Raw genomic sequence first — 13,811 nt, forward strand, 5'->3', positions numbered from 1 at the left:
CCACTGACATTTGATTCAGATTCCACTTCCAGCCTGATCCCCTTTCATTTATTTGCTACACCTTCTTCTTAGCTGGCAAGTTCACTGGGAGGCAAGGAGGCAACACAACTGCATGCTTTGCTGCCTGTGTGTGAACTGAATAGCAGATGCCCGGTGCCCCGTCACAACAGACTGGGAAAGAAGTGGCATGATCCGTCACTGATCACAATGCACATCTGTAATTTACATGGTGATTGTGGATTGAAGAGCTAGCAGTGAAGTTTGAACTTCATGTAATTAGTGTTAGTATACCATGGTGACTGCAGTTTGAACTGGGTTGTTGGGTGACTGATAGTATTTAACTAAGTCATGATGATTGAAATTCATACACATCAGGACTGTGCAAAGCAAGGACTGCTTGAATAAATGGGCTATCACATGGTGCTAATTGGATATGACTTCTGTAGTCATTACAGTTTTGTTGGGTATGCTGGTTGTACCATGGGCTCATTCTTTCTAAGGCTTTTTGGAAGTGACTTACAGAATGCAAATGTTTAATTTGCTATTTATATCAGGACAGGCTAAATTATCCTGTGGTAACAAATGACCCCCAACTCTCAGTGTCCTTGATGTCTTCCATCGCACATTGGCTGGGAGGAGAGGAGGAGGTTTTGTTTTACTTTGCCCTCACTCAGGGATCCAGGCTGAGGGAGGCTCCATCTCTCTGCTTCTGTAGTTACTCACGAAGGAATTGGGGATATGATACGTTGCACACCATCTTTTACAATTTCCACCCAGAGGTTATATATACTATTTCCAATAACATTTTACTGGCCCAAACAATTCACATGGTCATATCCCAGAAGAGGAAGAGAGGCAGAGGTCTACAACATGCCTAGAAGAAAGGAATGTTAGGTGAGCAGCCTTTGTGACTACCATAGTATCTAAAGAGTTACCTTATAGAAAGTTTATCAGGGAAGGGCAATTGAGGACTGGAAATACAGACATAGATAATATCAGATTGTCTGTCTGCTAGTGAAAGAATCAAGTTGAGGCAGAGTTTTGTCTACTAGCATTCGAGGAGCTGATATTGTAATTACATGAAAATTGGGGCTAAAGATCAGGATGAAACCAGGAAGTTGTAATAGAAGCTAGATGGATTATAGGGATCAAACAGGGCTGTTGGCAGAGCCCTGGAGGTCAGAACTCATTCAGATGAGAGATCAGAGACTCTACCATTGTAGACAATCCCAACTCTTTTACTGAGACTCCTTCCGTACTTCATCTGAATTTAAGATGACAACATCTTTTGAAGTTCTGGGATGCTTGACTAGAGATGACTCAAATTGAGCCTTGGAGGAAATGTAGGCTATGGGTTGGCAGAAGGCGTGGTGAAGGAATTCTGGGAGTGAACGGGTAGAGGATGCTATGGGTAGTGTTTTATCAAAAGCAGGATGCTAAGAAAGTGGTAAGAATATAGAACTTCTTAAAACAGGATGAAATAGAAGAACCATGGGGAATTAATTGCATAATGATCCTCATTTCATTGTTACCATTCCATACTTAATGTGTGTTTGTGTTTTTAACCACAAGTCTGTTAAACTCTACAAATCCTCAACAGGGTGCTCAGATGGCTGCCCTTACACTGCCCTGTTTCATAGTATTTGGTGTCACTGATGCTTGCATCCACTCACATACCAAGTTAATGCAGAATCACTCCATAGCTGTGCCCACACCTGAATTTCCCATTTTAATCCAAATGTGATCCAAACTTGTCTAAACTTTCTCTACTAGTCTGAGTTAGGAGCAAAAATATTTAAGGCATTCCTACTCTAGTGGGAGCCATTTGAGACTACATTCATGTATTTCTTGGCACGAAGTGGAATATTATATTTGAGAAAAACATTGTTAATATAAAACAGTCAACTTTGGTATGGGATAGTCACATCTGGGATAAAAGCAGTGTGCTGAATTAGTTATACTCAAATGACCACATCATATTGAAATCTTCCAGTCAAATAAAAGCTTTTATTTATTTTATTTTATCTTTTATTTTATTTAAAAATTTTTTTAGGCGTTTATTTATTTTTGAGACAGAGAGAGACAGAGCATGAACGGGGGAGGGTCAGAGAGAGGGAGACACAGAATCTGAAACAGGCTCCAGGCTCCAAGCTGTCAGCATAGAGCCCGACGCGGGGCTCGAACTCATGGACCGCGAGATCATGACCTGAGCCGAAGTCGGACGCTCAACTGACTGAGCCACCCAGGCGCCCCTCAAATAAAAGCTTTTAAATCAAAAATCAAATATCTATATTCTTGGACACAGTGATATTTTTTGTTTTTGTTTTTTGTTGTTGTTTATTGTATTGTATATTATTTGAAATGACAATAAAGAAACCCCAAAAGCAAAAATGTCCAATGCAAATACAGACAAAATCCATTTTAAAATAAGATCTGCTGAGGGGCTCCTAGGTGGCTCAGGCGGTTAAGTGGCTGACTTCGGCTCAGGTCATGATCTCGCGGTCCGTGAGTTTGAGCCCCACGTTGGGCTTTGTGCTGACAGCTCAGAGCCTGGAGCCTGCTTCGGATTCTGTGTCTCCCTCTCTCTCTGCCCCTCCCCTGCTCACACTCTCTCTCTCTCTCTCTCTCTCTCTCAAAAATAAATAAACATTAAAAAAAATTTTTAAATAAGATCTGCTGATAACAAAGTGTCTCTCCATGAAATGGCATGAGATAATACAATTTTGAGGCTGTTTCACAGTGTTTACTCAATTGAATTTAGCATTTCTACCTAGACATTTTGATATTATATAAACTTGTCCTTAGTGTTGGACCCACTAGACTTGGGGCAAGTTTTTTTCATTCTTTTCATTTCCCTGTTAGTTTTCTACAAATAGCTCTAGAAGGGGGTCTTGCCCCACCTCCGAACCCTAACGGGTTGTACATGAGATCAGTCAAGAGGTACGAGCCATGTCAGTGCAGGAAGTATGCTCCAAAGGGCATCAGAAGTTTTGTTATTTATTCAGCATTATAGTTTTTCCATGCAATTTACTGGCTTTAGGGAAATATATTACTAAAAGATGTAAAAATCTCAATTTTCTAAACGGTTTATAACACCAAAAATTCATTGTTGATATTAGGGCAACACACTTTCTTCAGCAAGACCAACCAATGTGTTAGAAATGATGAAACAATGGAAAAATAACCCAGAAAGTGATGAGGAAGACACAACACATCCAGAGAAAAACTGGTCCATTCAAGAAAAGTTGAAAGGTTACCAACCGAGCAGACCCAGCGGAAATGTCCAGAACACCAGTAGCACTTCAGATGAAGAGGAGGAAAAACAGGTAGGAACCACACAGCAAGTAGGAAGAGCAATTACTTCATTTCTCCAAACTGTAAAATACCCTCACAACCCTTGGAACAGTTTTTGCAATTCTTTTTTGTTGTTGGTTTGTAAGGAAGGGCCTACATGATAAAGCAAGTGAACTTCTTTCCTCCCCTGAGACTGTCATGGTTTAGCAGTGTGACCTACGTGTTTATTTTAAGATCTGTAATTATGTAGGGCAGGGGTCTGCAAACTGTTCCCATGAAGGAACAGAGAGTAAATATTTTAGGCTTTGTGGGCCATAATAGTCTTAGTCTGTGTCACAACTTCTCAACTCCGATGTTTTAGCATGAAAATAGACAGACAGCAAATGAATGAGGGGGGCCATGTGGCAACAAAACTTTATTTACAAAAACAGATGGTGTGTGATATTTGGCCCATGGGTCAAAAGTAGTAATTTTTGTGCTTTACCAGGCTATACAATTTGGAATGGGTTTATGTGTTACCTAGAAAAAGATATATTACATTATCCAATGATCTGTTTCCAATTTTATGATTAACTGAAACTGTTTATGTAGCTTTATCATTTTGCCATATTAGATCTGAGTAGCGTTTTATTCTTTTTGGTGAGTAAAATTTAGTAACAATTTAATATCCTAACGATTTACCCAAACCCTTTCTTCTTTTGTTTCTATGTTTGTGTGAAACAAAATGTATGTTCTATGTATGTTCTCTGTGTTTATTCTCTTCCTTATCTTGAGATCTAGTGAACGTATTTGAATTCTCTTTTAATAATTGAGTGTCCTGTCAGTGGGGACTGTGTTCACCTCAGGGCAGCCCAGACCCCTGTGAGGAACTGTTGCTGGCTGGCTCCCTGAAGCATAGCATAGGTAGAGTGCAGACAAGGCCTGTAAGGGTGGACCCCGAGCTGCACCCAGGAAGGTGTGGCTTTGCTGGCCCTTACCCTCCCATGATATCAGCTTTGTTAGCACTTGCAGAAAGAGACTTGACATACTGAGTGATCTACTGGTTGATTTTGATTTACTGGTTGAGAACTTCTTCATCTACTTAATAGCAAATATCTAGATAATAAGTTTCACGTTCCATGACTCAGATGTTTCAAAATAATATTTCTAAAACCGTAATATAAACATAAGTTTGTTGAATTCCCTTCATCCTCTCTGGTCTGTTAATAACTCCTTCCATGTTTAGTAGCTGTGTGAATTCTATGTTGTTAAAAATAATACCCTAAAAACCCACATTTGCATTTCCATTATTGAACATAGTTTGCAGATTTTTCTATTGGCTGACTTGGCATTTTATACATACATATTCATATGCACGCACACATGCACACACATACACATACATGCATATACCATATACATATATGCAGTTGATCCTTGGATAATGGGAGTGGGGGAGTGCTGACCCCCATGCAGTCAAAAATTTGCATGTAACTACTGACTCCCCCAAAACTTAACTTCTAATAGCCTGCTGTTGACTGAAACCTTGCCAATAACATTGTCGATTAACACATATTTTGTATGTTATATGTATTATATGCTGTAGTCTTACAATAAAGTAGTCTAGAAAAAAGAAAATGTTATTAAGAAAATCATAAGGAAAAGACATTTACAGTAGTGAGTGTACTGTACTTACCTAAAAAAAAATCCTTGTTTATAAGCAGACCTGCACAGTTCAAACCCCTGTTGTTCAAGGGTCAACTATATATATACTCATGCACTCATGCACATGTATTAAACATATATACAACACACGCATCTACATATACTCATATATATACAAACACAAATACTTACACGTACACCACATACACCCATATCATCTTTTGTATTTTGTAGTCTTGGATTATATCCATGTTTGTCACTGAATCTGACATAAAATATCCTTGTGAACCAAATATCTCGTTGTCTTCTGTCTCCTTTTACATTGCTCTGTCACACCTCTACCCTCTTGTCCCCTTCCTTCTGCAAGTCCTAGAGTGATAGAACTTCTATGCTATTCTTAGCTACTTCCAACTAGGGAACAAAAGAATTGGAATTTGAGGTGCTTTATAGACACTAGAACTTTATATAACCAGTGGTATTCATTTTATACCAGGTAGGTTGAAATTTTAAGAACATAGATTCTACTCATCAGCAGGAAGAACTTTACTATAGTCACAGCTCCCCTGCACTAGAATAGGCTGGACCATGGATAGTAGACCCCACCTCCCAGTTATTGGAAAGATTCATACAGGGTCTGGAAAGCTACTTGTTAGAAATGCTGTAGCAGGAATCCTGGATGCCTGGATGTCCTCTAAGGAACTTTCCCATGCTTAGGTTTTGGCTGTGATGTCTTGAGGGGAACACATTACCTTGTGCAGGAGTTTTTCTGAAAAGTGCTATCCCTTAAAAGAAAGACTTCTGATACATTTAACATATTAAGTTTTTTCATGGATTTTTATGAATAAATATGTTACTTTGTTAATTATATTGAAGCTGAGTTTATGCTAAGAAATTACTTCTTTTCTTTCAAATCTTCATTAGCAGTAAATAGTATTCTAGTGTAAAGTTCTCAAGTGATAACTGAAAAATAGAGTTTGCCATTTACTCTTGAGTCCACACAGGATTCATATAGTAATTAATATTCTTAAGAGTGAAATTTTAATTTTATTAAAATTATTCTATGAATATTAAAATATTTCCCATGGGGAAAATTGTTTGTTAAAATTAGATTATATGAACAATTTGATGTGATAATATAAATAATTTATACCTAGAAAATTAAGGACATTCTTTTTCCATTAAAATTTTTGAAATTTGGCTTTAAGTGGAAATCTGCCAACAGTTCCTGCTTTCCACTGTATCATTGTTCTCTCTTCTGGAAAATCTCACAAATCCATTTAGAGCTCCGATTTTGTATTTTTTATAAACCAGGGTAATCATTCTTTTTAGCTAAGTGGCAGAACTCTTGGAAAACTAACAGAAAAAGTGAGGATTTGTTATAAACAAAATAAAAAACACTCGAACTAAACACCTTCTTCTTTCACTGAATAACCATCCCTTAGTTCCAAATGCCCAGGTCATCATGGACAAATATAGTCCACATCTCTTCATTGTTCATGTCTGGACTAAGGTAGGTATTCCTCTGTGCTTTTTCAAACTTGTCTTCAAATAGTTGACATTTGGCCTCGTCCTTTTTGTTTTTCTTTCTACTTCCAATTTTTTGTCTAATTTGGGTAATTGTGTCTTCGAGGATAAAAATGTTCTCTTGTGTGCATCTTGTGTTTTATAGGCTGAGTACATCTAGGTAATGTTTTATGTTTTTAGTAACCCTCTAAATTCCCTACAGTGGGGGCACCTGGGTGGCTCAGTAGGTTAAGCATCTGACTCCTGATTTCAGCTCAGGTCATGGTCTTGTGGTTCATGAGTTTGAGCCCCAAGTCGGGCTCTGTGCTGGCAGTGAGGAGCCTGCTTGGAATTCCCCCTGTCTCTACCTCTCTCTCTGCCCCTCCCTCATGTTCTGTCTCTCTCTCTCTCTTTCTCAAAATAAATAAATAAACTTTAAAAAAAAGATCCACTGAAGAATTTTAAAAAATAAATAAGTTCCCTACAGTGGGTTCTCTTTTTTTTTTAATGTTTATTTATTTATTTTGAGAGAGAGAACACAAGAGCATGAGCAGAGAGGGGCAGAGAGAGAGAGAGAGAGAGAGAGAGAGAGAGAATTCCAAGCAGGCTCCACGCTGTCAGCCCAGAACCCGCCACTGGGCTCAAACTCACGAACCACAAGATCATGACCTGAGCTGAATCAAGAGTCCAACGCTTAACCGACTGTACCCAGGTGCCCCTACAGTGGGTGCTTAAATCTATTTTATCAGAGATACCCAAGACTTTAGTTCCTACAATAACATTTACTCATCTTCAAATGAGATGGTTGGCAGACCATTGCTTATTGCAGGAGTATGCCTTTTAACATTATGTCCTTAGTGATTTCAGGTATGTACTACCATACTTTCATTATTTATTAATCTCAGAAAACAAGTGGGAAATGAATATCTGTAATTAAAATGCACTTCCCTCTAACTATGGAGGGAAAGACCAAAAATTCTGGATGTGATACAAGTATATCTGCATTACAGAATTCTTGCTTCATAAAAGAGAAACTTCTTAGTTGTTCAATTACTCATTGAACAGTCTTGAATGTACTTGTTTAATGAAAATGGAAGATTTTTCTAATTGTTTTCTCTTGTGATTAGTTTTGTTGACTGAAAACATGGCCTTTACAGTGTCACAGGAGATGGTACGTGTAGCAGATACTTTAGTCTAGAAAGTAGAAATTCAAGGTTGCTTAGAAACTTTGCAGTTATTTTGATCAATGAAATGTATTCATGTAGCAGTTCTTCAAAGACAAGAAATGTTTGAATTTAAATAACATGGAAATGAAACAGTTGAACTATGGTATGTTGATATATTTCTACGGGAAAGAGTCAGGTTTTCTTGGTATTTTAGTTGAGGAGGATAAAGATTTTCTTTTCTTGACAAATTAAACCTTAGCTCTATGAACCCATGTGGCTCATGTGCAGATTTGGTGGTGCTTCCACAACTTTGGCACACTTTTGTAGTCCAATATTGAAGCATCACAGTCTGGCACACACTTAAAATACAATGGATAAAAACACAATCTCTGGATGTAGGCTGCATGCATTCAAATCTGGCTTCACCACTTACAAGCTTTACGACCTTGGGAAAATCTCTAGGCCTCTGTTTCCTCATCTATAAAATGGAAATAATGGTGGTATCAACCAAGGATTAAATGGAATAATGCATGTAACACTCTTGACATAGTAAGCACTCATTAATGTTAGCTTTTATTATTTGATTATTATATCGCTAAAGAACTTGCGTAGAATATTACTAAAACTGCACATTTTTTCTTGTCAGCTTCAAGTCTCTTTTGGGTATAGGTATTTCAATAAACTAATGAACAAACCAAGAAATATCATTTTCAAAAATGATAAGGTGATGCTTCCAATCTCATTTGCCCTCTGAGTTTTGTGAGGTCCCTAGATCCCTACTGTGGTAGCTTAGATTATTTTTCCCAATTATTTAATCCCTCTCTGTAAGGGATTTGTACATTCACATCTTTTGCCATGTGACATTTCAGTTCTCCCCACTAGGGTAGATGGATATTTTCTCATCCCTCTAATGTTGGTTTTAACTGTATGACTTACTTTGGCTGATGGAATGTTAAGAGGTATGCTGTAAGTAGAGACCTTAAAAGTGTTTGCCTGATTTAGCTTGCTCTCTTGTATTTCTGCTACCTGACATGAGAAGAACATGCCTGCAGGGAGCCACCATTCCTGGAACTATGATTTGTGAAGCAGATCTGAACCTAATACAAAGCCTGAAGTCTAGTTGAGTCTACCATGGCTACCCCCTACAGCTAACTGAGAGAAAGCAATGTTAGTTGTTATAAGATACTGAGACTTTTATAGTCATTAGTTATGTAATTGTACCGAAAACAGTTAACATAGCAGACTTAAAATGCTATCCTTGAAAAGGACTGCTTGCAAGATTGGCCCTTGGCTGGCTTCTGGGAACTTGGATTTGGTTGCTACCATTAACTGATAAGAATGATTCATTCTGGGACACCTGGGTGGCTCAGTCAGTTAAGCATCTAACTTCAGCTCAGGTCATGATCTCATGGTTTGTGGGTTCGAGCCCCACATCTGGCGAGGAGCCTGCTTTGGATTCTCTGTCTCACTGTCTCTCTGCCCCTCCCCCACTCACACTCTTTCTCTCCCTCTGTCAAAAATAAATAATAAATAAATATTTAAAAATGATTTATTCTATTTAAACTCTTTGTACAAATGATATGGTTTATGCTGGAACCTGCTTTCCTTCTGGGAGTCTGGCATTTTGGTAGGTGCTAGGCAGAGACTGCCTTCATGACCACTTCCCAATAAAAAGCCAGGGTGCCATTTTTGAGACCTTTCCTGGTTGGCAACATTTGATATGTGTTGTCACAGCTCATTGCTGGAGTAATTACGTGCATTCTGTGTAACTCCTGAGTGAGGGCTTTTAGAAGCTTGAGCCTGGTTTCTACTGAACTTCACCTCAAGTACCTTTTACCTTTGCTAATTGTGCTTTGTAATAAATTGTAGCATGAGTACACCTATATTCTGAGTCCTGTGAGTCCTCCTAGTGAATCATGGAAACTAGAGGTGATTTAGGGGACCTCCCAAATGCTACTGTCCTCCCAAAGACAGTAGCATAACTGCAGCAATAGATGATTAATACAGGTGCAAATAACTGTGCTAACATGAATCTTGACATGTTGTTCTTTGATCCAAAGCTGTTTACAATGCCAATTGCCAATTTGGATTCATAGGCTTCCATAAACAATAAGGCTTTTGTCCCTGCTACTCTGATTAGGTTTCACCGCAAGCTTAGCCAGATTTCCACAGCTGAAGGAATGTATTATTGAATCCTTTCAAATCATTTCTATCCTGTCCCAAGCCTGGCTTTTGCTCAGCTCCCCTTAGGGACTGTAGCTGTTAGGATACCCACTGGGTTGGATTTTAACAAATATTGCTCTAATTCAAAATATATTGTAGGGATGCCTGGGTGGCTCAGTTGGTTAAGCATCCGACTTCAGCTCAGGTCATGATCTCGTGGTCCGTGAGTTTGAGCGCCACGTTGGGCTCTGTGCTGACAGCTCAGAGCCTGGAGCCTACTCCGGATTCTGTGTCTCCCTCTCTCTCTATCCCTCCCCTGCTCGTGGTATGTCTCTGTCTCAAAAATAAATAAACATTTTTTTTTAAATTAAAAAAAAATTGGCTGAGAGGAGATCCGACATGTCAGAAAAATAGAGGACCTGAAGTTCCCTTGTCCCTCAAACACAGCAGTCTAGATGCTGGAGTACTTTGAATTCCAAGAGTCTGGGCTACAGAGTGACAGAGACGGCTCCTGGGGCCCACAAGGGCAACCTGGCAGTCCACAGGGCTACTTCAATGAACAAATCAAAGCACACCTGGTAGAGGGTCCAAAACATCACTACAAGTAGGGACATAAAGCAACCAGGGTCACAACAGCAGAGAGCAAGTAACACACTCCAAAAAAAAAAAAAAACCAAAACACCTCTTGAAGGTCCAGGCCCTAGACAGTGTATGACCCCTCTTTAATATAGTAGTGCTCACAGGTTCAGGACACATAACAAGCTTTTAAAACATGTGAGGGACAGAAGACTGGCCAAAATGACAGAACGGAAGAATTCTCCTCAAAAGAAATTCCTGGAAAAAATGACAGCTAAATAATCGATCAAAACAGATATAAACAATATATCTGATCAAGAATTTATAATAGTGGTCATAAGATTAATCGCTGGGCTTTAAAATTTTTTTAATTCAAAATATATTAATTTGGGTCCATTCATCTCTTATCCTGCCTTTAGGCTAATATTGTCACATGTATTATAGGTACATAATTATAAACCCCACAAAACAATGTTTTAATTTTGCTTTAAATAGTCATAAATATTTCCAGGAAATTTTGTCTTTTATATGTACCCAGGTATTTTACCATTTCTGTTATTCTTTCATTTCTGAAAATCCAGTTTTCCATCTGGTATCGTTTCCCTGCAGCTTGATTCAGTCTCTATTTCTCTGTTAAACCTACCTGGTGAATATTTAATTTTAGATGTTAAATTCTAAAATTTCCATTTGATTCTTTTTTGTTATTTCTATTTTTCTTCAGAGACCTTCTTTTTTCCTCAAAGAATATTTTCCTTTACATCATTGGTAATTGTTGTAATAATTGCTTTAAAATCCTTGTTTGCTAATATCAACATCTGGGTCACCTCAGGGTTTGTCTCTATTGATTATTATTTCTCTTGAGTAGTTCTGGACTGTATCCTAGAGATTAGAAGTGTTATGTTGTGCTGACTCTGGATTCAACTGCGTTCCTCCAAAAAGTGTTGATGTTTCTGTTTTAGCAGGCAATTAGTTGGTTGGGTACAAATTGCAAATTTTCTCTTAGCCAGCAGTTCAAACCTTAGGTCAGTTCATTTCTCTTTAGCTGGGAAGAATTTAAGATGCCCCTTCTCTGGCTCTCTCCTTTCAGGGATTCCCTCATTACTTTCTTATGCCTGTGGTTGCTTTGAATTCTGCCCTCTAATTCTTTAGACTAGGGAGAGAAGATTGTAAAAGCATCCAGGGTTAGGAGGGTGGGGCTGGGGAACATGTTGGCATCAAAGGAACAGCATCTGATGCATCAACAGAAATAATGGAAGCCAGAAGACAATGGAGTGATGTCATTAAAGTGTTAAGTGGAAACAGAAATAAACCTTAAAAAACTGCCAATTTGGAATTCTATAGTGATAATTTTCTTCAAAAATATGGGGGAGGGGAAGGAAAAGAAAAAGAAAAGAGATTAGAGAGGGAGGGAGCCAAAACATAAGAGACTCTTAAAAACTGAGAACAAACTGAGGGTTGATGGGGGGTGGGAGGGAGGAGAGGGTGGGTGATGGGTATTGAGGAGGACACCTGTTGGGATGAGCACTGGATGTTGTATGGAAACCACTTTGACAATAAATTTCATATTAAAAAAAAATAAAGATAAAAGATGTTTTCAAGTATGAAAAAGATGAAAGAATTTGTTACCAGCATATCTTACCATAAGAAATGCTCAAAGAAAATTCTCAAGATAATAGAATCCCAGATAGAAATATTGATTGCAAAAAAGTATGAAGGGCATCAGCAAGAGTAAATATGTGAGTAAACATAAAATCATATTGATGGTTTAAAACAATAGCAATAATAATGAATCTAAACTTTCATCTCAATAAGCTAGAAAAAGAACAACAAATTAAGCACTCTCCCTACAAGAGGATATTGTGAATGACTTAGTGCCAACGAATTGGAAAATTTATATGAAATGTTCAGATTTATTTAAAAAACATCAAAGTAGATATACAAAACAGAAAATATGAATAGTTCTATATTTACTTTAAAAATTGAATCCATAATTAAGAAGTTGTCAGTAAAGAAAATTCCAATCTCAAATGATTTCACTGGTTAATTTCTTCTGAATATTTACAGAAGAGAAAGCTTGTTACACAAACTCTTAAAATATTTTCCAACTCATTTATAAAGCAAGTATAACTTAAATACCAAAACATGACAGGGATATTATAAGAAAAGATCATTGTTAGCCAATATCTCTCACAAATATAGACATAAAAATCCCAAACTAATATTAGCAAACAATCCTGAAATATATTAAAAAGATGACACATCATGGTCAAGTATACAGTATATTCCTGGGATTCCTTTGGATTAACATCCAAAATCAACAAATATAATTTGCCATATGGCCAACTAATCTGACAAAGCAGGAAAGAAGAGTATCCAGTGGAAAAAAAGTCTGTTTAGCAAATGGTGCTGTGAGAACTGGACAGCAACAGGCAGAAGAATGAAACTGGACCACTTTCTTACACCATACACAAAAATAATATCAAAATGGATAAAAGACCTAAAAGTGAGACAGGAAACCATCAAAACCCTAGAGGAGAAAATAGGCAAAAACCTCTTTGACCTTGGCCACAGCAACTTCTTATTCGACATGTTTCCTAAGGCAAGGGAAACAAAAGTAAAATGAACTATTGGGACCTCATCAAGGTAAAAAGCTTCTGCACTGCAATGGAAACAATCCAGAAAACTAAAAGGCAACCAGCAGAATGGGAGAAGATATTTGCAAATGACATATTGGATAAAGGGTTAGTATCCAAATTCTATAAGTAATTTACTAAACACCTGAAAACCAAATAATCCAGTGAAGAAAAGGGCAGAAGACATGAATAGACACTTTTCCAAAGAAGACATCCAGATGGCCAATAGACACATGAAAGGATGCTCAGCATCACTCATCATCAGGGAAATACAAATCAAAACCACACTGAGATATCAGCTCACACTGGTCAGGGTGGCTAAAATTAACAGCCAACAGGAAACGACAGATGTTGGCGAGGATGTAGAGAAATGGGAAGCCTCTTGCACTGTTGGTGGGAATGAAAACTGGTGTAGCCACTCTGGAAAATAGTGTGGAGGTTCCTCAAAAAATTAAAAATAGAATTACCCTACGACCCAGCAATAGCACTACTAGGAAATTTATCCAAAGGATTCAGGAGTGCTGATTCATAGGGGCATATGTACCCCAATATTTATAGCAGCTCTGTCAACAATAGCCAAATTATGGAAAGAGCCCAAATGTCCATCAACTGATGAATGGATGAAGAAGATGTGGTTTATATATATAATGGAATACTACTTGGCAATGAAAAAGAATGAAATCTTGCCATTTGCAACAACGCAGATGGAACTGGAGAGTATTATGTGAAATAAGTCAGTCAGAGAAAGACAGATATCATATGTGGAATTTAAGAAACTTGACAGAAGAGCATGGAGGAAGGGAAGGGGAAAAAATAGGTGTAAACAGAGGGG

The 13,811-nt window shown here is 37.9% G+C and overlaps 1 protein-coding gene across 8 annotated transcripts in view; it reads left to right on the forward strand.

Moving 5' to 3' along the window:
- The window catches only part of STK33 (serine/threonine kinase 33), a 177,498-nt gene that overhangs the window by 144,427 nt on the left and 19,260 nt on the right, over positions 1-13,811 (forward strand). For all 8 annotated transcript variants that reach the window (XM_049650659.1, XM_049650677.1, XM_049650684.1 and 5 more), the window contains one exon: positions 3,120-3,326. In XM_049650659.1, the coding sequence (XP_049506616.1) occupies positions 3,120-3,326 (207 nt within the window). The remainder of the gene's footprint in view (positions 1-3,119; positions 3,327-13,811) is intronic.

The sequence above is a fragment of the Panthera uncia genome, chromosome D1, assembly GCF_023721935.1.
Source record: "Panthera uncia isolate 11264 chromosome D1, Puncia_PCG_1.0, whole genome shotgun sequence".
Taxonomy (NCBI): Eukaryota; Metazoa; Chordata; class Mammalia; order Carnivora; family Felidae; genus Panthera; species Panthera uncia.